Below are 24707 nucleotides of genomic sequence, written 5' to 3' on the forward strand. Positions count from 1 at the left end.
TATGTAATTTTAATAGAACCGCATGTCTTCTTTAGTGATAAAAGCTCAGAAACATTTATAACCTGTTGAAGTTTTTTAATATTGTGCATTTACTTGGTGCCATGATGAATATTGAAATGTTGTTATTTATTTTTCATTGTAAACTGTATAGATGATTACTTAATGGTAATACAATATTTGTGAACACAACTGTGTATGTCAGACCATAAATCCCCAAAAACTATGCATGGGGGCTTGCTTTGGTGTTGCCACCCCTCATAGACCCCATGCCACCCCTTTGCCACCCTAAAAATTATTTTCTAGATCCGCCCCTGATTACATATTCTTTGTTGTATGCAATAATGATCCAAATGTGGTTTCCTTGATCTGATCAGAGTGCATTTAAACTTAGATTTTGAAGTGGTCAGATGCTACCTGATTTTGAACCGATCAACCAAAATTGCATGTTAGATGTAAAGGGGGCCTCTATAGGAAGTAAATATGTGGAAGGAAAGGGAGAACCACTCAGACGATTTGGCTTTTCTTTGAGTGCATATAATTGCATATGTTTTTTTTTAAACAGGTTAAATGCTTTTAAATATAAAGCTTGAAGAATGCACTCTAACAGAGGAAGGATTAGGTTTCAGTGTTGTATTATGTTCACTTTTAGCTGAATGTTATTTACTGTAATCTGAAACTAAACATTAAGAATGGCCCATGTTTGGTGCATGTGGTATACGGCACTTCTCGTTCTGTATTCAGTTATTTTTACACATGCATTGCTGTACATCAAAGTTTATTACTGGTACATGAGATCAAAAAGAATTTAAAAATCAGCTATTTAAATCCTAAATGCCTTCTGCATTTCTACTCCCCTCCCCCAGACAGGAAGGAAGTGATGTTGGAAGTGATGTGTCGATTTGAAACATGGAGGAAACACTGATATAATATAAATTATATTGTATCTGTAATCCATATAGAGATCTGTTAGCGAAAGCCAAGCCTTTTGCGCATGGCGTTAATCATTTAATATTCATGGTTTGCTTCAGATACAGCTGTGATGCCATGTATACTTAAGTGATAGAAATTAATATTTTCTTTTTGGATTCAGATGTAATTAGTAGCTGTAAACAAACAAAATAATGCTATTGTGAATAATAGTTGTTCACAATATCATTATTTTGTTTTGTTTTTCAGATACTTCCATGTTATGATTCCGACTTAAATGTTGTAATAGCGAACATCTGACTCGGAGGTACAAGTTTCACTGGTGCACTCGAAGGCAGCACGAGTCCCAGATTTTATTTTATTAATCATTCTTCTCCTTGTTTGTGGTATAGGTTCCTGTAGCGCACTGCTTCGGTCCTGCCGGTCAGAAGAAGAGGTTCTGCTGTGTTTGCCGGAAGCATCTGGAGGGCAGTTCGGCTCTGCGCTGTGAAGGTGTGTGTGTTTGTGTACTTGTTTATGCTACATTGTGGCAATGTCCCAACAAGGATAGTAAAACCTGAAATTTTTGACATTGTGGGGTCCCCACGAGGAAAAAAAAATTAAAAATAGTAAATGATGTTTATCTGAAAGTGTAATAACATGTCTACGTCACTATGTGGGAAGATTTGCATAACGCCGCCCAAATGTTCACGCAAAGAAAGAAGGCGTAACTTTTATTCTCGCTGTAGTATTGTTGTTGCCACCACCGCCATGTCATGAAGGCACTGTGTGGGCTTTCACCGTGGACGAAGCAGAGTCCAGCCCGGGGTCGTTGCCGCAAGCCCTCCGGACGCTCCTTCGTCGAATCCGCTCACTCAAGGCCGCGGTGTGTGACGCTGTTTCGTTGTGAAAGGGAAACTACTTTGTTTGGCCTTCCAAAATTCATTACACCAAATACACAAAATAATGTTCTTTTTAGCAACATCATATGACCCCTTTAAGACCCCCCATCCGCCCTCCCTCCCGCCGCATCGGAATTTAGGAAACACTCAAAGAGGGGAACACCGTGGCAGGTGTCGGTTTAAAAGTATGCACATTTCCTACCTTATTAAATGAAATACCTCTCCAATCCTTCTTCTCTCATTTCATGTTTATCCATAGTTATTCGAATGCCAGAAATACATATATCTGCTTTTCCAAGTAAAAACTGCCAAATAACGTTTACACGTAGTTACGTTATGGTCAGAGGGTGGGGAGATGGGGGATTCCCCCAGTCTATATGTCTCTGCATAAACTGAATTATTTTTTTGTTTTTCCAGTGAATAGGAGTTCCTCCTAAAACTCCCACCCTGGTGACACTACTCCAATACCTTGTAAAATACCAAAAATAATATCTTTAACACAGGTAGCCTAAAAATAAAATCTTCCGAATGTTCAAAATGTTCTGACGATTGTACGGTTTCCTCTTTTTTTTTTTCCTGATGTTTGTTATTATTTTAAATTTTGATAAACATTGTTAATTTACCAGGCATGTTGACAATAGCGTAGGCTATATCTTCAACATTGTCTATGACCAAAAATGTAAGATATGGTTTTAGTGGACTTTCAAAATTTGCTTTGCTTGAGAAAGCATGAAAATATACAGTTACAATGTTTTTTTTCCATTTGATTTAGTCGAGTTAGTTTTGCATCAAACACAATGTAATTTTCGGCAGTCGAGATCTGGCAGCAACAGAGCATTTTTTAGCTTGGGCGAGCGCTTCGCGGACCGCTTACCTCTCGCATGAAATCATGTGCATACCAGCAAACCTCTGAGAAAGCGCAACAATCCTGACAAGTCACATAGCAATAGAGCGGAGGTGCCAAAGCTGCGGAGAATCCGCTCGCCTGGAAGCTTCCGTAACTGACGTAGATTTACAGAATATTACCGTTGTTTGTCAAATAAATAATTTTACGTAGGCTACTTATTCTCAACACTTTATTAAGCTTTAAGTTACATCTCAAATGACAAGGGATCAACTTATAATCATGTTTATATTAATTAGCCCGTGAACTCATTCTCTCAGACGGCCTGGGTATGCGTTTTTTTTTTTGTCTATACCATGGAAGTAAACTAAAACTGTTTGGTTACCATCATTCTTCAAAATATCTTGAAAAGTTTGGAATGACATGAGAGTGAATAAATGATGAAAGATTTTATTTTTTTGGGTGAACTGTCCCTTTAAAGGTGTAGTAGCAAAAGCAGTCTGTTTAATTACAAGGGTCAGAGAAATCGTGGATAATGTTATGTTAATGTTAAATTAAATTAGAGTCTCGACTCGAAGTGGTCTTTTGGGAAATGAACCAAAATAGAAAGGTGTAGGTGTGGCCTACTGAAAGTATGTCAGCTGCTGTTGGTCAGATATTCTTCTTTGTTGATACACATTAAGATTGTTTGCTGTTCAGTCTGGTTTGTTTTGCTGGTTTTAGAGGTGTTTTGCACAGTTGTCAGCTGGTCAGTCTGGCTGACAAACTAAACCAGCTCAGCCAGGCCAGTAACCCAAGCTTAAACAAGCGTAATGGACGAAACTAGGCAGATTAAAGGCAGAGTAAGTGATTTCTGGTAGCCAATGTTGATATTTGAAATCACCAAAACAAACACGCCTCTACCCCAAAAGGGTCTTGCCCCTATTTTGATAGCTCTGCCCCACATATACGTACGCAACCCAGGCAACGATTCGTTCTGTGAAACAAAGCAAAACCAATGTTACACCGTGTCTATGGACGTGAGCGGCGCGGCGCAACAAATCCCCTACAGAAAACTGCTGCCGGGTTCTATTTATGACGTGCTGACACCGATTTCAAATGGTTTTCAACGGTCGTTTGATCGCGTCCAGTGTAGGCAGACTTTAGTTGTTGTAGACACGGTGTTACTCACCTATTGAGAAGAAACAAAGCAACCTCGGCGTCCGATCGTAGGCCTCCGCTCCTTGAGTTCTCTCCAGCGCTGGAAAGCTGATCCGATATTTACACGGGTCCTACTTCTTGCCTTATCGTTCCGCAGACGTTTTCCTCTTTTGTTTTTTTATCCGCCATCTCTATCTTTCTGTCGCTCGGCTCGGCTAATGTCCGTCCCATGCACTGAAAGCTCTCTCCTCCACATCACGAGTAGACACGCCCCTTATTGCTGATTGACTACAAGTTTGTTTTGCTATTCGGCCCGAATCAGTTTTCTAAAGTGTTTTTGAAAAATCACATACCCTGCCTTTAAAGCAGGGTTTTTAAAATTTTTTTGTGGTTGTCTTCTGTGCTCAACAGCCTTTCCGCCTTATTTTAATAATCAGATTCAGAATCAGATCGTTTCCTCTAAAACCTTTTTTTTTCCTGTTTCCCCAAACCCTCTTGGTCTTTTTTTTTATTCTGTTATTGCTCATTTGTCTGTGCTGGTCGTCCCTGTTTGGAAAGCAGCTGTTGCCATGGCAATGGCAGAATGGCTTTTTTCAGTGGGCTGAATTCTAAGAACCAAGCTGAAAGAAAAACATTGCACTTCAACTCTCTCTTTCATTTCTCTTCCTCTCTCTCTATGCTTACAAAAGGCACAAATTAAGCTCCGAAGAAAAGTCGGTCTTTAATTCCCACACCTACTCAAACATTTGTTACACTAATGTGAATTAAGTGACTTTTTGCTCTGTCAGACCTGTATCACCTCACAGGCGGTACTAGTTCATCACATTTCCACTGCCCTATGGAAATAAAAAATAATTTATAAACTGTTTTGCCTCAGATGATGTTTGCTTAGTGGATAAATCACATAAGACAGTAACCTCACCTCACATGTTTTTCAGTGTGTGAGCTGCATGTGCACAGCGACTGTGCCCCGTTCAGCGTTAGCGACTGTCGTTTCTGCCACCAAGATGGAGGGCAAGACATTGTGAGTATGAGAACCATGACTGCACCATCTACTGATGTATTAACCTGACATTTAAAGCCAGTAGACCAGAGAATAAAACCATGGCTAACCTCCACTTGTAATAAACCTCACATAAATTAGAGTTTGCTTTAACTGAACATTTGACTTAATTTACCAAATTTTTAATTCATTGGTTTATAATCCAAATTGATTTCTGGCATGTTGGCATAATAATATGGATTGGACTTTTCTATACTTCAGAAACACTCCCACAGCAAAGGATGCTAATAGGGATTAGAAATTAAGGAATGAAGAAAAGAAAGGAAATAAAATTTTTATTTCCACTAGAGAAAACAGGTTGTGACATGAATGAGAATTGGAGAGAGAAACAAGAAACTCCAAGTGTACTCTAGTGAAATAATACATAGGATGTTGTTTATTGAAATGGGTGACTAGATTGCAAGTTCGCAGTATGTTTTCTTTTGCATTTTCACATTACAAGAAGCAGAATAAAAAACCGAGCACCCACAGCACAGTGACTGATTAAACGAAAAGAGCTTTTGCCACTGAAGTTGTGCAATAAATGTCACAAATACAAATCGTTACAACATTTTACTGACAGAAAAGATAGAATTCAATGGAAAATCTATGTGATGAGTAATAATTATTTATAGTGCATTTTCTTAGGAATATGCGAGATGTGTAAAGGTGTTGTTACATCTTGGGAGTTTTGCATGAGGGCATAAAAGTTCCTTATGCAAGTTTTGCTCATGTTCTAGTCTTTTCATGTTAATTCATTGTGTTGAACAAACAGAAAGCTGCTTAAATAGACTTCTATGTGAGCATTGCTTCATAAATTGCTACACCTTTTTTGTTCAAAAATTACGCTGATGCAACTGTACTTTTACACAGGCGATGTAAAAGTATGAATTTCTACATTTCCAAATGTCCTTAATTTCTAAATGTAAATATTTTTGTCTTTAGCTTGGGAAAAATCATTAGATTAGTCAACAATTTTGAAGACTGTTGATATTGTTCCCTAGCACACAAAATAATTTGCCTTATTAGAACATGATTTTGTCTTAATTAGATTTACTTATAAATAGAATTATATAATTGTATAATTTCTAATTATAGATCAAACTATCCTACTCCTAAAATTGACGGGAAATGTTAGCTTGATAAGAATGTTGTTTAACGACAGCATAAAGCGTAACGGATGTTGATCCAGGAGCCTGTCCTGGGTAAATCACATTCCCTAGCTTTATTATTGCTCTAGATTGTGTTATTGGCCACATGGTTATTCCTAACCCATCATCCCCTCCTGCTCTGATAGGACACGTACCAGCACCACTGGCGGGAGGGGAACATGTCCTCAGGTGCCCGCTGTGAAGTCTGTCGTCGCACCTGCAGTTCTTCGGATATCCTGGCTGGCATGAGATGCGAATGGTGTGGCATTACGGTAAGTGTGTGATTTTGTGTTTTGTTTTGTTTTTTTTAAGTCCACCCAACCCATACTTGTCTTATCATTCAACGCTTTCAGTTTTTCATTATTTAGTTATAGGTGGGCTCTCAGGCTGTCGTGTCTCACAATGAATCAATTTATTATTTAACAGGTGCAATGTAGGATGCAGCTCCTGTCAGCACTTACAAAATTGTACTCGGGTTGAAGTTGAATACAGGCATAGCTTGCTGTGTTTTTTATTCCTTTGTCATCTTGGCAGTGGATATTTTTTCTATTGCCTGACCTGGTTTCTTGGTTTCAATGTACTGTAGGTAGTAGCTACATGAATTATATCAACTTCCAAACCCATTACTATGGCCTGAAATGGAAAAAATATTTCCAAGATGGTTGAACATGAATGTACATATCCTATTCAAAAATTTGGAGTTTTGTTTGTTTTTGAAAGAAAAATACAGTAAAAATACAGTAAAAATAGTAATATTGTGGGAATATTATTACAATTTACATTAACTGTTTTTTATGTTAATATGTCTAAAATGTCAGTTCTCCAGTCTTCTCCAGTCTTCAGTGGCACATGATCAATTTGTTGCTCAAGAAACATTTATTATTATCAATGTTGAAAACAATAGTTTTTGTGGAAACCGTGGTACAGTCTTCCTGAATTTCAGAAATTCTGGATTTCTTATATGAAAGTTAGTTCAAAATAACAGCATTTATTTGAAATGTAAAATTATAATTGTCATTTACTGGAACTTTAGATCAATTTATTGCATCCTTGCTGAATAAAGTTTTAATTTCTTTAAAAAATAATAATAATCTTACTGACTTAAAAATTTAGATAGTAGTATGATGCCTGTTTCCAAATCAGTTGTCAAGACATTCCTTTTACATTCTGCATTTTTGGTATTAATTGTATGACTGTGTTGCAAATCACTCACAATACAAGTTTCCATTTCACCAACGATGCTTACTTAGAAGCTTACTTTCCACTGACTCACTCTCCACTTTTTCCCGCATTATGTTTTATTTAGCTCCAGGTGATAAAAAGCTGTACTCTACTGCACTCCTGCTATCAGACAATGTCCCTCTGAACACTAGCGTGCATTTTATCCCCTCCCCAGCACTAGTTTTTCAGCATGTCGGTTAGTAGATGATGTAAGCACTAGTGCCTGAGCAAAAGGTTTTTCAAGGACAGAGACTGCAGGGTACATATTTGAAATGGCTATTTGCAACACAAATACTTTGAAAGCACAAACCTCTAGGATTTAGAGGGATTTGAGAACAAAGACATAAGGCCTTACACACACACTCACTCGCTGTTGCTGTACTTTTATTTGAGTCGAGTTGGTGTGTTGGTGTGTTGCCGAACATCAGGACTAGTAACCAAAAGGTTGAGGTTGTTGGTTAAAACCCTGCAAAGGTCAGTCCGTGAATAGTAGACTATTGTGCTCTTTAGCAAACCACCTAACCTCTGATTAATACAGCACACTTATTACAGGGACAATACTCCTATATATTGCTTTGGATAAATGAATGTAGAATTTGTTGACATTATTAGAAAATCTGCAATTGTCTTAAAGCTGTACCGTTGCTTTTAATCTCTCGACTCAACCACTTATCTGTTTATATGTTTGCAGGCACATGCGTCATGTTACATAATCATCCCCCCAGAGTGCAGCATGGGACGGTTGCAGAACATGATTCTTCACCCCAGCTGCGTGCGGATCTGCTCACGGAACTTCAGCAAGATGCACTGTTACAGAATCTCAGAAAATTCCCACCACAGCGAGATGGGTAATGCCTGGACACGTTCACATTGTCACTGAAATTTAAGCGAACACCTTAAACTTAAAGGAGTGTTCAGGTTTACAACAAGTTCTGTGGACCGCATGTGTGGCACGCTGTTGATTAGCACAGACAAGCATTTTTACTCATACATCAGGCTTGTAAAGTAAAATTGTGTTTATAGTAATGCACTTAAAATGTGACCCTGGACCACAAAACCAGTTATAAGTAGCACGGGTATATTTGCAGCAATAGCCAACAATGTATACAGGTGCATCTCAATAAATTAGAATGTCGTGGAAAAGTTCATTTATTTCAGTAATTCAACTCAAATTGTGAAACTCATGTATTAAATAAATTCAATGCACACAGACTGAAGTAGTTTAAGTCTTTGGTTCTTTTAATTGTGATGATTTTGGCTCACATTTAACAAAAACCAAATTAGTAATCTCAACAAATTAGAATACTTCATAAGAAAACATAAAAACATTTTTTGTGAATTGTTGGCCTTCTGGAAAGTATGTTCATTTACTGTACATGTACTCAATACATGGTAGGGGCTCCTTTTGCTTTAATCACTGCCTCAATTCGGCGTGGACTTTTCCACGACATTCTAATTTATTGAGATGCACCTGTATACATTGTATGGGTCAAAATTATAGATTTTTCTGTTATGCCAAAAATCATGAGGATATTAAATGAAGATCATGTTCCATGAATATATTTTGTAAAATTTTTACCGTAAATATATAAAAACTTAATTTTTGATTAGTAATATGCGTTGCTAAGAATTTCACTTGGACAACTTTAAAGGTGATTTTCTCAATATTTAGATTTTTTTGCACCCTCAGATTCCAGATTTTCAAAGTTTTGTCTCAGCCAAATATTGTCCTATCCTAACAAACCATCCATCAATGGAAAGCTTATGTATTCAGCTTTCAGATGATGCACAAATCTGAATTTCAAAAAACTGCCCCTTATGACTGGTTTTGTGGTCCATGGTCACAAATAATTATAGGTTTGCAGTCTGTAATAATTTCTAAAAGAAATGAATACATTTATTCAGCAAGGATGAATTAAATAGATCAAAAGTGACAGTTAAGATATTTAGAATTTATTATGTTAATGTTAAAGATTTCTATTTCAAATAAATGCTGTTCTTTTGAACTTCATATTCACCAAATCTGCATATCAGAATGCTTTCTGAAGGATCATGTGACACTGAAGACTGAAGTAATGACTGCTGAAATTACAACATTGTCTCGGCAGGAATAAATTGCCTATTGCTATTGCTATCTATTGCAGGAATAAATAATTTATCAATCTTATGATACACCCAAAATTGGTAGGTGTTGTGGTTACACTTTAGAAATGTGTTTTGTATCCCATAGCAGTGCCTCATAGATTTTCATTGTAAGTGCAATGCTGAACACTTGATTTTAACTTGTTTTTACAAACTGGGAGACATGTCACAATTGTTGTCTGTGGTACTCGACAGCTTGTCACAGATGTATTGAACCCGAAACATTTCTTCATTCTCAGTGAGCAAAATAATTCTGTTCTGCTTTAATTACTGTTTGCTGCGATTAAATGTGTAAGCCTTGAAAATAAGATGGTTGGAAAATTACACCTTTAATGCCCCTTAATTTATTGTTAAAGAGTGTCATATTCACCTCCGATTATCAAATAACAAGAATATCTGTAAATGCTCATAGAGAAGTTTGTTTTCTCCAGATAACCTGGATGATGTGGATACCCCGAGTCCAGTAACTTCTAAGGAAACTCCGTCTACGGGATCACCTGACACAGGTACAAACCTGGGCAAAAATGACATGGGTAATACTAATCAACCTCATGCCCAAATTAATCTCCTTCCTCTTGGCCTACAGGTAAACAGACGCTGAAAGTTTTCGATGGTGACGATGCAGCTAAGCGGAATCAGTTTTGTTTGGTTTCAATCCCTCGAATAATCAAGAATGAGGAAGGAGTGGTGAGATGTTTTTTACCTAATCGAGTTTCACCTGAATTAAACTTTTACATTATATACCTCAGAATTGTTATTATAAATCCATGGCTGAATAACACACAAACATTTTTGTCAGTGTTATGCTGATTTCTATACTTCCTGTCCTGACAGGAAGCATCCCTCAGAGCGTTCTACATCCCAGATGAACCGCAGGATTACGAGCTACAGAGTTACAGCCAACAGGGACTGTTTACAGATGACATCATCAACCGTAACGGCACGCCGGACAACAAGCCCATATTTAAGGATACCGTGTCTGATTCCTGGGTGCTCAGATCAAAACCTAAAGAAACGGAAGTGGTGAAGATTTATTCCAGCTCGCGCAAGTGAGCTCTACTTCTGCTTTTATTGCATATGTGTTGTTCTGTTTTGTGTTGTCCAGCTGTCTTAAATACGTAGATTCATACGGAATATTACAGGTTAAATTCATTGAGTCGTTATTTAAACAATTCGTTCAAATGGCTGATTAATTCACTGTCTTTATGAATGGGTCGTTGAATCACTGACTCACCCAATTTATTCAAAAACACAGATTCATTCAGTAACGAAACACAGCTGTGTGATTCTCAAAGATGCGCAACCGTTCTGATGTTGCAACTATTTTCTTTGGGGAAATAAAGCAAACAACAGACATTATTGTGTCTGAAATGTAACACACAATATTAACTTATTGCTTATTGAACTGTTGCATAAAATCAATATAACATTTGCAATTGTGCTGACGTTCGAAGAAAACCGTACTTTTTCTTGTGTGATATTGCCGAACTATATCAAACGATATAAATAAAACAAAAACACATAGAACAGCATTTAGACCCCCATATCTTGAATTCTGGGGTCATTCTAATGGTATTGCAGCCCGCACTTCATTATTATTTGTAGGCGATACATATCGCACACCACTATTTAATAGTTACTTTATATAGCTAAGCAGAACACGATGGAAAATCTATTTTACATACAAAACAGTGCTCTAAAAATTTTAGATGCTAACACATCGTAAAGATGTGCAGTTCTTGCGTAAATAGGGGAGTTCTAGCTTACAGTTTACTTATCTAAGGGTTTTATGGAACATCAGTCCTCTTGCTTCTCCAAACAAACCATAAATCATCTCCAGACATCGCAAGGAAATAGACAATAGATGTGTCGCATACCACTCAGCGAGGGCAAGTGTATATGAAACCCATCAAAACGCACATGGCCTGACTAATGACAAGCTTGCTGTTGTGTGTCTCCGTTGCCACGGAGATGAAGTGACACCGCATCCATGGTTTACCTTAGATGTTGTTGCCATGCCAGTAGGAAATGGATCACAAATGCTGATGGAACCTCAACAGGAAACCTTTAGAGTTCATGAAAACAATAGCAGTGCCACTCATGTGCTTGATGTTTCCATTAGATCAGGCGTTTTGTTTTGTTAACGCGGGTCTGGAACTAATGAAGCATTTTGTGTTTTATTAACAGTTTTGAGTCAGGGAGGGATTGAGTCAGACTTAACACATGCTGCCAGTTAGCGCCACAATCAAACGTTAATGTTCTTATGCAATATTTGACCACAGTAAATCAAAACATTGTCTGAAGTTTCAGTGGCAGACCAGTGTATGATTTATACGGTGCCAGACCACTGGTGAATCTAGGGATGGAACGTTTTTCAATGCTTAACGTATTTAAATGTTGGCGTAATGAGGAAAGTTCTTTCACGTGTGTTTCAGGGTTGAAGTCACCTCAGTTACTGTTGGGAAAAGCAGCACAGTAGACTCAATCTTAAAGGAAGTGCTCCCACGAATAGAAAAACAGGTAACTTGGAATTTAATTCTCATAAACACAGCTTATGTTTATTTAAACAAACGCTTTAACCCTATGTATTAGTATCGTACATCAAGACATGTATCTGTATCATAAACCAGCAAAATATTTTTTGCCTACAACATAGCAGTCACCTGCAACGCCCTTGTATTCTAGTGGAAACATTTGTACAGGCAAACGCCACAATATATTTTTCAGAAAATGCAAAAATCTAGTTATTTGAACTTAATGCACAATATGTATGTTAATCCACATGGTTTCTGCAAATGTCCATAGAATGAAAACCATGCTGACTTCAACCTTGTAGAGGTTTTCATGAGCAGCAAACAAGGTAAGATTTCTTTAAAGGCTTAATTAAAGGCATTTGTTGTGCAAACCCTTACAACACATAGAAAAGCTTTGAAAAATGTGGAAGGGTTTCACAATGTCTTACCCTTTCATTTCTTATCCATCTTCAGTGCAACGGCAAGTCCTCAGCGGTCAGGAGATTTTACTGGAAAAACTGCAGGAGATACGGAAGGTATGTTAGGCGGGTCATGATGATTTTGCTTGCCATTTGGAAAACACTCAAGGTGATGTGCCCTGATAAGCCTTACAGTGTGTGTGCTTGATATGGAATATATGAGAGCTTCTTGATTGTCTCAAACTCTGAGCTTGTGACTTTCAGACATCGTTGCGACAGATGAACCAGACACGGTTTTACATTGAGGAAAGCAGGAATCGAGTGGCACAAGTCAATCTGCTCTTGGGAGGCTTTCCGACACAGCTTGAAAAAGAGGAATACACACACCTGCTATCTGAACACCTCTCAGTCAAAAGTGAGTCTGTGTGTGTTCATATGATGTGTAAGCTCAAGATTTAAATGGCTCAAATCCTTTGGATTGTAGCCATTCATCTTGTCAGTCTCTTTGGATTTTATTAATCTTTCCATGAAATTGTCCTTAAACAATGCTGACCTATAAGTCTGACATAAGGCATCTTGTGTACTCATCGTAAATATGCCTGTCGCCTCTCTGCTGGAAGGGATTCGAACAGATGATAAAGGGACTGCTGGGCATTTATTGTGATTGGATCTGATGGTTAAAGGAATAGTTCACCCAAAAATAAAAATTTGCTAGAAATGTACACGACCTCAGGCCATCCAAGATGTAGATGACTTTGTTTCTTCATCAGAACAGATTTGGAGAAATTTAGCATTACATTATTTTCTCACCAGTGGATCCTCTGCAGTGAATGGGTGCCGTCAGAATAAGAGTCCAAACAGCTGATAAAAACATCACAATAATCCACAAGTAATCCACACAAATCCAGTCCATCAATTATTGTCTTGTGAGGTGAAAAGTTCTTGTTTGTAAAAAAACAAATCCACAATTAAGGCATTTTAACTTTAAATTGTTGCTCCTGGGCCAAAATACGAGTTTATAATCCATAATAACGCTTCCTCCAGTGAAAAACTCCATTCCCCATTGTCCTCTAACATCAAAATCCACCGACATATTTGTTTACAACTGTTTCCACTTAAACAGTCTTGATATGTGCATATTTGACTCCTGATTCAGACAAGATGACTTTTTCACTGGAGAAAGCAATCCTATGGATAGATGCCCGGAAGCAATAGTTTGAAGTTAAAATGTCTTTATGGATTGGTTTATCTTGCTTCACAAGGTGTTCACAATTGATGGACTGGAGAGGTGTGGATTACTTGTGGATTACTGTGATGTTTTTATCAGCTGTTTGGACTCTCATTCTGACGGCACCCATTCACTGCAGGGGATCCATTTGTGAGCAAGTGATGTAATGTTACATTTCTCCAAGTTTGGTTTGATGAAGAAAGAAACTCATTTTGTGTCTATTTCTTTCCCCACCCAGGTCATTTGGTCACCATCACTCACGTGTACTCTGAACAAGGTAAGAGAAACTGCATTCATAAATCATAGGGTTCTGTGGGAGAACGGCCTGTTTCTTCGTCACAGGAAATGCATCCCTCCTTTAGAGGTGGCTCATAATGTCCGTCTTTGTTCTGAGCACAACTGAACTGCATGACTTTATTTGATAACACTGAAGGTCGCTGGTGCGTGCTGCAGGACAAACCGCCTGCTTTGTGCATGGGCCGCAGTCTGGCCTACTCTTGGTGCTCTGTAAATGAGAGCCCTTGTTCTGCACACAAACGCTCTGAACTGCCGGTTGTTCTCAATCATCACATGGACACTGGCTCACTCGCCTTGATGCTTTCAACAATGTATTTTTATATTGTTGTTGCAGCAGTGTGTTGGTTTGTGTGGAGATCTTAAAATATGTAGCAGTTAACACACGCTTTGACACCTAGAGTTATTATTCTCTTTACTTCTCTGTATGATTTCCTGTCGTTCGCTACTGTGCTATACTTGTGAAAAACGGAGCAAAGGGTGTTTCAATTTGCAAAATAGACCATTCTGCTTGACTGATACATATAGAAGTGCTGTTTTTATGAATTTTGAGTAAATATTATGCAAAATAAATGTTTCAACAAGAAATATTTCAATAAAGATTCCTACATTTCAACAAGAAATATTTATAAATATTTACAGCAATTTTGTTTGTGGTATATTATATATAGCATATAAGTGAAGTAAAATATATATGTAAAATATTAACAAATATATATATATATATATCTTTATGATAAAATATAAAATTATATATTATGAAATAATTATACTAATGCTAATTAATTATCATAAATTGTTTTCAAAAGTTGAAAAAGGGTCAATTTTTTTTTTATGCTTTCAAAGATGATCACCAAGGCTGCATTTATTTGATCAAAAATACAGTAAACAATAATAATATGAAATATTTTTACAATTTAAATGAACTTTTGTCTATTTCAATGTATTTTGAAATGTATTCCTCTGTTGGCAAAGCAGAATTTTTAGCAGCCATTAGTCCAGTTAATGACACATGATCCTTCAGAAATCATTCTAATATGCTGATTCAGTCAAGAAACAAATGAACAAAAGAAATGTTAGAAACATTATTATCATTATCAGTGTGAAAACCATGACATTTTTTATTCATATTTAAATAGGAAGCTCAAAAGAACTGCTGAATAAAAGTGTAAATTTCTTTCTTTCATTAAAAAAAGCCTACTGAAGCCTACAATTTTTTTTTCTTATTCCATCATGTCATGATAGGTGGTAAAAATAATTGTGTCCCAGGTGTGAGCAGGTGTTAGTGAGTGTTTGTATAATTGAGCTGCTGTGCTGTTTTCAGGTGCTGTGGTTCTGCAGATCAGCTGTTTCTCAGAGGCGGAGAGGATTTACATGCTGGCCAAAGACACCAGCATCAGCGGCAAACAGCTCTACTCACTTGTCATACCTGAGATCATGGTACACCACCTTTTTGCAAAGCCATACTGTACATTTGACACTCTGTGGTTGCAACAGACTTATTTTATATGCTCTTTTTTTAACAAATAAAAAAATGAACATCCTGTCATTATTTACTATGTCATTCCAAATCTGTAAAACTTACTCTCTTCTGGAAAATGACTAAAAGGACTGAACTATCTCTTTATTTTTTTATGAACTGTCCCTTTTAAGTGTCCATATATTGGATATAACAACCGCTGATTCAAAATAATCACCTGTATTGATTTAAATGTGATCAGTATTTCACATGCTGTTCATTGCAACAATAGAGCTCATAATGTTGGCCCAATCTTTAGATGCATCTGCCCTCTAGTGCCCAACAGAGAAACTATAGTACAATTCAACAGTCATTTCACCAACACTTGTAAGTGTAACCAATGTTATTTTCTCTCCCCACAGCAAAGCAAGCTGGCCAAAGGAAGTTGCCCCTTGCTAGTCTTTGTCAACCCTAAAAGTGGTGGATTAAAGGGCAGAGAGATCTTATACAGTTTCCGAAAACTTCTAAACCCTCACCAAGTGTTCGAGCTGACCAGCGGAGGACCACTTCCTGGGTTAGACTAAATTTCCTTTTGAATGATGCCAGATGTATGGATGTTGTGACTGACAGATGGATGAATAGCTTTTAAATCACCTGCACTTTGCACCTTTTTGCACTATGCAGTTTATATAATAAAATATGTTTTGCTAGACTTTTTTAGTCTGTATTGAATTCAGTGTGCAGTTGCAACTTTTTTTGTTCATTTGTAAAGACTTTTTTGGCTCAACACACATGAAGCAAGAAGATTTCTTTTATCTATTTTTTTATCTGTTTGTTAAAAAAAGGATACATGCTGTCATTTCCCTTCTCACATATAAGAGCATGTGCTTCGTACAGGCTGCACACGTTCAGGGAAGTCCCTCACTTTCGGATCCTGGTGTGTGGAGGAGACGGCACAGTGGGATGGGTGCTGGGGGTTCTGGAGTCCATCCGGCACAAAATCGCCTGTCCTGAGCCAGCGATCGGCATCATACCACTGGGCACTGGTGAGTGATGGAGAGAATGTTCTTCATTAATTCTAGTGTTTAATGCTGAATAGTGTTTGTTAGCATCCTGTAGATTTTGGTGTTTGTTAATGCATTGTTAGCATTATTATTTGTGCTCAGTTCTGCTGCATGTGTTTGTTAGGAAACGATCTGGCTCGGGTATTGCGATGGGGGGCGGGATACAGCGGCGAGGACCCCTACAATATCCTGCTGTCTGTGGATGAGGCAGAGGAAGTGCAAATGGACCGCTGGACAATTCTTCTGGACGCACAGGAAATGACAGAGGATGGCAAAGAGAATGGCTTCCTAGAGCCACCCAAGGTACATCATCAGTCCCTAAATTACAATAAATATGATTATTATTTAAAAAAATTTAATTAACATTTTAATATATATAATGTTAAAGTATTAATAAATAAATATAATACATATTTTTTATGCATTTAGTTCTGCTTTTGCAAGTTACTAGCGTAAAGCATCAATCATAACAGGGTTGTGCCTGTCTGTGTTATAGATTGTGCACATGAATAATTATTTTGGGCTGGGAATTGATGCTGAGCTGAGTCTGGACTTTCATCATGCACGTGAGGTGGAACCAGACAAGTTTAATAGCAGGTGAGTATTGTTATTTCACCTCAAAAGTGTGGCCATGTGGCTAACAGTTAGTGTGAGGGTGGGGTGTGCATGGGGAATTTGATTTTGTCATTGTTCTTGCAGGTTCCACAATAAAGGTGTGTATGTAAAGGTGGGCCTGCAGAAGTTGAGTCACACACGAAACCTTCATAAAGACATCAGAATGCAAGTGGACAAACACGACGTGGAACTGCCCAGTATAGAGGGACTGATATTCCTCAATATTCCCAGGTATCAGTTTCACACAATGTTAGTAAAGTCACTTCCTTTGTGACGCTTCCACACACCTGAGTTTGCTGTTGAAGACTAAAGCTGCTGTATGTGTCTAGCTGGGGTTCTGGCGCTGACCTGTGGGGCTCAGACAGCGAGTCTCGGTTTGGGCGGCCAAGGATAGATGATGGGATGCTGGAGGTGGTGGGAGTTACTGGTGTGGTGCACATGGTGAGTTCTGATGCTCTCTCTCTCTTTTTTTTTTTTTTTGGACACTTCACATTTAAGAACTGTTTTAGTTTGATTTATTATTATTATTATCAATGTTGAAAACGGTTGTGGTGCTTAATATTCTTGTGGAATCAGTGACACTTTTCTTTCAGCTCAAAACAACAGCATTTATTTAAAATAGAAATCTTTTATAACATTGTAAATATCTTTACTGTCAAGTTTGATCAATTTAATGTGTCATTGCTGAATACAAGTATTAAGTATTGCCAAAAAACTGTTTGCCGAAATTTGTTTTATAAAAATTGTTTACTGTATATTGTTTATTAAACAGAATTGATTTATTGGTGCGGATTTGAATTGTGTTGCATATTCTGTTTTCACATTGATTAATGAATTATTACAAAAAAAAATTCTTTAGGGTCAGGTTCAGAGTGGGATGCGTTCTGGGATTCGTATCGCTCAGGGCAGCTACATTCGCATCACTGTGAACAAACCCATTCCAGTGCAGGTGGATGGAGAGCCCTGGATACAATCACCTGGACAGATCATCATCTCAGCTGCTGGACCAAAGGTGCTTTTATATACTTTTAACTCATTCATACCCCGCTTTGTCTGGTTGGTTCACTTTAGCTGCTTAGCAGTATAAAGACAACACAACATTATGAGGTGGAGTATCCTAGAATCTGAATTTAACACTCAAGAAAGGTCACTAAGTAAGCCTCATTAAATATTCATGAGACGTGTTCCCCACAGTTCGATTTGTTATTCACATCGTGGCCTCTTTTGTTTTTTCACAATTGATTGCAAAAGTGTTTCTTCTCCGGTGGAAGAATGCAGATGTTCCAGAATTGTTAATAGAACCAAAGGTTCTATATTCAGTTTCAGAATTTTGCTTTCTCACCATCTGTTAGCCTTCAGTTCTAATATAAAGTTCTGTATATTTAAAAAGGCTTTTGTTCTCTTTTTTAGGTTTGCATGCTGAGAAAGTCCAAGACCAAGCAGAAGAAACAATCAGGCAGTTTGAAGGAAGGCCGTTCCGACAGTCCAGCTCCCAGTGATGGTGGGCAGTGACAAACCGCACAAACAGTTCATTGACAGCCCTTTACTGTCGCCTTGACAACTTTTCTTTTAGTCTGTCCTCTGTTCTTTGTTACAATCTGGGTGGGTATCAACATTACTTTAGCTGAACTACAATGTGTTACGCAGACATCTCTATCATCTCAGTCTGTAGTGTCCAAACGCCCCGTCTGACGATAGCACTGCAGTCTGTTTCTCAGGACTCTAGCTGCCCTCAGCCTGTTTTTGCCTTAGATATTGTTGGTTTTGTTTTGATTGTCAAACCGCATCTTCTTTTCAAAGGAAATATTGTCTTAAAGTAGCCCATCACTGAAATGCTACGGCACCAGTATTTAATCACATTGCGCTCATCACAAATGCCAAAAAATACCGTTTTGTGAACATCGCCAAGTTATCAAGTTTGCCAAGTTTGTATGTGACGATGGCCTTTTTGGTTTATGGTACATACTGTGACTCACCTGGTCATTTTTCGTCTTTATAATGATTAATGTCTTACTTGAGGTTTATTTGCAATAGGGCTGTCAAAATGGCTGAAAAACTACATTTGAATTTTATACTTAAATATTATTAATAATTATATTCAAATTTAAAGTGCATAATTTCAGTTACGGTGGAGAAAAGCTTTTGGCTTCTCTTCTGAGGCCACAAGAGGGCGCAGGGTAAATTTTTCATTTAAAAACACAAGTTGCAGTGGGATGGGGAAAAACCCCCGCCATAAAGTCTCAAGATATGTTTTAAAAGTTGAACTTGCATTATAAATTTGACGAATATTCGAAATTCAAATTTTTTTTGACAGCCCTAATTTGCAATAGCAGCCCCCTAGTAGCTTTCCACAAGTATCTGAACCAAAATAATGCCGTATAAATGTACAAACGACTCTAGTTCTTCTTCATTAAGAGCACATTTGATTGTATAAGTGGATCGGGGAGAGATAATTGTCTTTGTATATCAATTTTGTAGCTTTCTCAGCTGTGAGACTGGTGGCATAATCATACGCGAGAAACAATGTGGCGTCATCACAGCCGTTTTGTAAAAGACGGATGAATATCAATAGCTTTTTGAACGTGTGTGGTACCGAATAATACTGTGAAATGCTTAAAAGAGTTGTTGATTTTACGAAGGATGAATGTTTGTAAATTCCCTACAATGTTTGTGGACATATGCACCACTTTTGGTGTTAATAGTAATATAATGCGTACGATACTTGATAAAACATTCCATGCAAGATCACGTAGCATATGCGGTATTTAACATGGTGCCAGTAACTGGTTATATGAACCTTTAAGCCAGCATAGCTTTATCATGTTCTTGTGAAAGCATTGATTTGTAAGTAAGTAAATATTTTACTGTTATCTGACATAGTAGACAGTCGTGTAAAGCTACTCGTCCTATTGTAAAGCTAAAGAGGCGAGCGCAGTGCTGTAATATATTGGCTAGTGTATATGTGGTTTCTGTACAGTGACTGGTCAGCCCTGGATTCATGAGGCTGGCCTTAGATATTGTATGTATGATCGGTTAGACACTCCACTCCCCATCAGGCTTGCATTATTGGAAGGCTGTTGCCCTGTAAACGTGCTGGCTGCAGGGTGTAGCCTCGGCCACCAACGGGACGACTGTCTGACTTCATCTACCTCGTCTCACCGGCACACATCACTCCGAGAATCAAGTTCTGCCAAGCTCGCCCAAAGACTTTTGACCCTGCACTTCATGGATTGTGTCTGGGAATATTCGGAATAGATCATAATCAGGTTGGATGCCATATTGAATTTAACACAGATGCCACAAAATGCATGCCTTTTGTGAGAAAGTGTGACGTGCTAGAGCAAAACAGAAACTGTTTTTGGAATCAGCACCGCAAAATTAGTAGGGCCCTATGATTTCTGCGATGCGGAAAACGCGGATGGAATCGCAGAATCCAGTCATAAAAACAGAATTTACTGTGTAATGCGGAATGTCACAGAATTTGCCAAATTTAGTATGGATAAATCAAAAGTAGGTCAGTACACTTAAATCAAACCGTAATATGGACTAGTGTCTGTGAATATTAAGCCGCAAAAATACTATTTAAATATGAATCCTGCTTGTCTCTGTGTGAATGAATGGCGCAGACACACGGTTTGGTTTACTACACATACTGAAGTGCGCGTGACACTCGCGGTGTTTTCAGCCTCTGCTGCCTCAATATATGAGCACATGAATATAATCTCTACAACTGCTCTGAGAGTCACTTGAGCTATCGTCATATCATATACAAACAGAAACCTAAAGGTCTTCACACAAAATAAAAGTTTGGTTTAACTTGAAGAAACTGTGACAGAAATATTACTTGTAATGATAGTACTACTACTAATTATAAAATTATTATTAAAACATTATTTTTAAAGGAATATTTACCAGAACATTTTTTTTACCAGAATTAGCAGAAAATTGTAAGTGCACAGCACAATATTTCTGGAAAAATTCATTAAATAAAATAATAATACATAAATTAATACTAAATTACTAATACTAAATTAGTAAGAAAAAAGTATTGGATTTCATTCAGCTAATATAATGCAGATCATTGTTATATATACTATGACCGATGGTTTAGGTCTCAGTGGCTTTTTATGACAGATCCAAGATGAAGATGCAGCCTTCTCTCGCTGATTCGCCCTCGCTCGTGTCGTTCATTTGCCAGCGATGTGTACAGTGGTGATTTCTGCAGTAGTCGTGCCTGTTGCCAGGACAACCCCTCGGGCTAACGTGCTGTTCTATGGTGTGGTTTGGCCCGAGCTCTGCGTTTAGTGCCTCATATAAGTGCTTCTAGAACTACCACGGTATTGCCGTACGTGTGCGTTTAACTCTATGCCATTCTGTTTGTTCTGCTGGTTCAGTGACTATGAAGTAGAACCGTGCTGTTCTAGGTATTTTAGAGCTGATGTGCCTCCTAATAGGGTGAATTGCATGAAAACACGTCACATTTCACCCCAAAAAATCAAAAGAAAAAAATCTCAATAATAATTTTAAATTATAGGACCATTTTAGGACCAATAATGTTTTTTTTTTATTTTTCATTTTGACATTCTTTTCATTAAAAAATTAGTCACATTTAAGCATCAAAAATTCTCATGACACCGTAATGCATTATTTTTTTTGTAATTACCATAAGAATTTTAATTTGCATTAAAGGGAGTACAACAATTACTACAGTTCTGTATAAATACTTGACAATATCTTGAAAGTAATGAAAAAAGCAAAGTATAATTTCTTATTTCTTTTGATTTTAGAATGAAAATATGACCTTTTTGTGAGATTCACCCAATAACTTTGTTCAGTCAAAACTGTTTAAGTTATTTTACCTCCTGGCGTGATTGAAGTTTTCTGATTACTTCTTGTAAAGTGGGTTAGAATTAATGTTCTGAGATCTATATAGGTGTATATTTTTGGAGAGAAAATGTTTTTAATTTGATCTATAAAGATATTGCACTGACTGTACTGTTTTAAAGATGCTTTTAAGTGTACATTGTGTTTAATGAATATTAAATAACTAAATGTATAGATATATCATCAGCTGTATAACAGATGGATGTGTCCAATGGAAAAAAGAAAAAAAAAAAGACATAAATTTGGACTTTTTAATACAGTTCTGTTCTGTCGTCTTATTTTGAATGATTTTCAAAATTCCTATTGTACAAAGTAACAAACGTGATCATTCAAATAGCACCAAATGTGAGCCATAAATCACTCTTTGTGCCTTCTGTTCTACAAAACATGATTAGTAGGTCAGTCAGTTATTTACAACAGTATAAAATGGCTAAAATTATACATGTTGAGAAATCATAAAATTATTTTACACCTAATGATTTTCAAGTTTCCTCAGTATAAATGATTTAATAATAGTATGAAGTAGTTCCTTCTCAAATAAATAGCTTAAATGAGAGTACGATCTGGAATGGGCACAGAATTTAAGTGCAGTATGAAGCGAGGGCTCAGCCCAGGCTAATGTTCCCACCATACAATGTGATGAGAAGAATCATGGCAAATCCTGTCAGCATTCCTGCGTTCTGGATGGCAAAAAAAATGATATCGGCCTTCGTGCTCTGCACTTGTTCATTGGCAATCATGTTCATTTCAGGCAGCTAGGTGAGAGAGAGAGAAAGATGGTCAGTATTTGCTCCGCTAACACAGATTTATGTTCCGTTCACTCATTAAAAATGGAGCCAAAGTCATTTTCTCCTCGTTTTAACCCTAAATAAATGAATAATACATGTGAAAAATATGTTCAAAACCATGTTCTATTTAAATAAGTAACCTAATAAAGGCTATTGGTGGCCAATTTGAGACATGAGCAGCTTAATACTGCTCACTTTATCTCATTAACGCCCCTGTTATTTATCATAGAATGCATTACTGAGGCAAACAATGTTTCTATAATGCATCTGTAATAAAAACTACTTTTTGAGGCTGCCTCCATGCCTCTAGGTGTCAATATAGGACCAGAATGATTGGTAAGGATTGTTACAAAGAAGCAATAAATTCTGACAAATATGGTAACATAATATTTCTTATTTAGCTCAAGTCATAAGAAAAAAAAACACTAATCGTTATAAGTAAAAGTGATTAACAACAACAACAAAAACGATAAGCATTGAAATACTGTTCCATTCACAAATTTAAGGGTTTTAAGGATTTTTTAAAAATGTTTTAAAAATTATTTTATGCTCAACAAGCTGCATTTATTTGATCACAAATACAGTAAAATATTCAAATAAGTGTTTACTATTTTAATGTATTTAAAAAATATAATTTATTTCTGTGATAGCAAAGCAGCCATTAATCCAGTCTTTACTGTCACATGATACTTTAAAAGTCATTCTAATGTACTGATTTGCCACTCAAGAAACATTTCTTATGATTATGAATGTTGAAAACAGTTGTGCTGCAGAATATTTTAGTGGAATGCTTTTTTTCTGTATTCTTGAAAAAGAAAATTAAAAAGGACAGCATTTATTTCACTGCAAAAAAAAAAAAAAAAAAAGATTTTCCATTCCTATCTTCCTATCATAAATCAAGATACAGTTACTTGAAAAATAAAAGATATTGTAGCAACTCATAATGTAATAACAGCACATAATGTAATAAGTATTACATTATTATTGTAATAAAATGTTCATAATGTAATAATTTTCTCAAAACGTAATAAAATCGTGAGCTCATAATTTAATAATAATTTTTCAATGTAATAACAATTTTCACATAATGTAATGTTATTGTATGAGAAATGTATTACATTATGAACACACTGTGACAAATTATAATGTAATCACAGTTCATAATGTAATACCAGCACATACTTTAAAACAATGTTTACAATATAATAAATTTCAGCACAAAACGTAATAACAGTTTTATGTAGAATAAGAAAATTAGGCTTATTAGGCTACATTGTGAACTTTTTATATAAAAAGCTGACTAATTTTGTGATTATGACGTGCTTCATCATTAATATATATATACAGGTGCATCTCAATAAATTAGAATGTCGTGGAAAAGTTCATTTATTTCGGTTAATTCGTGCTTTGTGCTGCTGTTGCCTGAGGCAGATAACGCGATCTATCACAGACTACATTAGACTTTGGAAACATTTTTTTCATTATTTTTTTTCCAAATTTGTTTATAAAAAATTCCTTCAATTCAAGGACGTAGAATTTAGTAGGGGCACAACTGAATTGTTCCTAGCAATAATTTTGATCAAACAATTAAAATATATTTGATGTAGGCTAATCACTATCATTGTCATCATACCACGGACATTACCTGAGAAGTGTAAATACGTCAGCAAACTGCGTATTTACGTGCATTTAATGCATGGCCAAAGAACATCATCTAAGTGTTTAAAACATGCAAAGTAGGATTGCCAACTGTTCCCGTATTTAAGTAACATTCCATATTAAATTCATATGGAAAGCAGTTTATCGTGTCATGCCCAATTTAGGGAGCTAAACACTCTCACACAAAAAAACAAGAGCACCCTTAGTTGAAACTGTAATAATACGATATTTGGCAAACTCTTCTGTGCATATGTGCATTTCCACTCTGGAGAGCATCAGATGTTTCTATTTACAAAGTTTGCAGCATTGAGCAGTGTAGCCAATCACAGACACGTCCATTGAACCGGTGAACTGAGATGAGTGACAGGGTAAGTGCATTTGAAATTATAAAGGGAGCACTCTTTGCATGCATTCTAGGCTATCTGTAATGCATTCA

At 36.8% G+C, this 24707-nt stretch overlaps 2 protein-coding genes across 2 annotated transcripts in view; one reads left to right on the plus strand and one right to left on the minus strand.

Annotated features, from left to right (window-relative positions):
• The window catches only part of dgkq (diacylglycerol kinase theta), a 31253-nt gene extending 12260 nt beyond the window's left edge, over positions 1 to 18993 (plus strand). Inside the window, exons 3-23 of the mRNA XM_016565683.1 lie at positions 1320 to 1419; positions 4731 to 4816; positions 6132 to 6257; positions 7898 to 8054; positions 9780 to 9854; positions 9935 to 10035; positions 10183 to 10397; positions 11784 to 11868; positions 12154 to 12208; positions 12336 to 12397; positions 12545 to 12695; positions 13747 to 13785; positions 15127 to 15242; positions 15684 to 15835; positions 16159 to 16307; positions 16450 to 16628; positions 16822 to 16922; positions 17025 to 17171; positions 17270 to 17381; positions 17800 to 17952; positions 18351 to 18993. Of these exons, the coding sequence (XP_016421169.1) occupies positions 1320 to 1419; positions 4731 to 4816; positions 6132 to 6257; positions 7898 to 8054; positions 9780 to 9854; positions 9935 to 10035; positions 10183 to 10397; positions 11784 to 11868; positions 12154 to 12208; positions 12336 to 12397; positions 12545 to 12695; positions 13747 to 13785; positions 15127 to 15242; positions 15684 to 15835; positions 16159 to 16307; positions 16450 to 16628; positions 16822 to 16922; positions 17025 to 17171; positions 17270 to 17381; positions 17800 to 17952; positions 18351 to 18452 (2463 nt within the window). The 3' untranslated portion in view covers positions 18453 to 18993. The remainder of the gene's footprint in view (positions 1 to 1319; positions 1420 to 4730; positions 4817 to 6131; positions 6258 to 7897; positions 8055 to 9779; positions 9855 to 9934; positions 10036 to 10182; positions 10398 to 11783; positions 11869 to 12153; positions 12209 to 12335; positions 12398 to 12544; positions 12696 to 13746; positions 13786 to 15126; positions 15243 to 15683; positions 15836 to 16158; positions 16308 to 16449; positions 16629 to 16821; positions 16923 to 17024; positions 17172 to 17269; positions 17382 to 17799; positions 17953 to 18350) is intronic.
• Positions 18994 to 21733: 2740 nt separating this feature from the next.
• The window catches only part of LOC107750340 (zinc transporter ZIP8), a 17694-nt gene continuing 14720 nt past the window's right edge, over positions 21734 to 24707 (minus strand). The window contains exon 8 of the mRNA XM_016565684.1: positions 21734 to 22579. Coding sequence (XP_016421170.1) covers positions 22430 to 22579 — 150 coding nt within the window. The 3' untranslated portion in view covers positions 21734 to 22429. The remainder of the gene's footprint in view (positions 22580 to 24707) is intronic.

This window comes from Sinocyclocheilus rhinocerous, unplaced genomic scaffold (assembly GCF_001515625.1).
Source record: "Sinocyclocheilus rhinocerous isolate Xijiao unplaced genomic scaffold, SAMN03320098_v1.1 scaffold1053, whole genome shotgun sequence".
NCBI lineage: Eukaryota > Metazoa > Chordata > Actinopteri > Cypriniformes > Cyprinidae > Sinocyclocheilus > Sinocyclocheilus rhinocerous.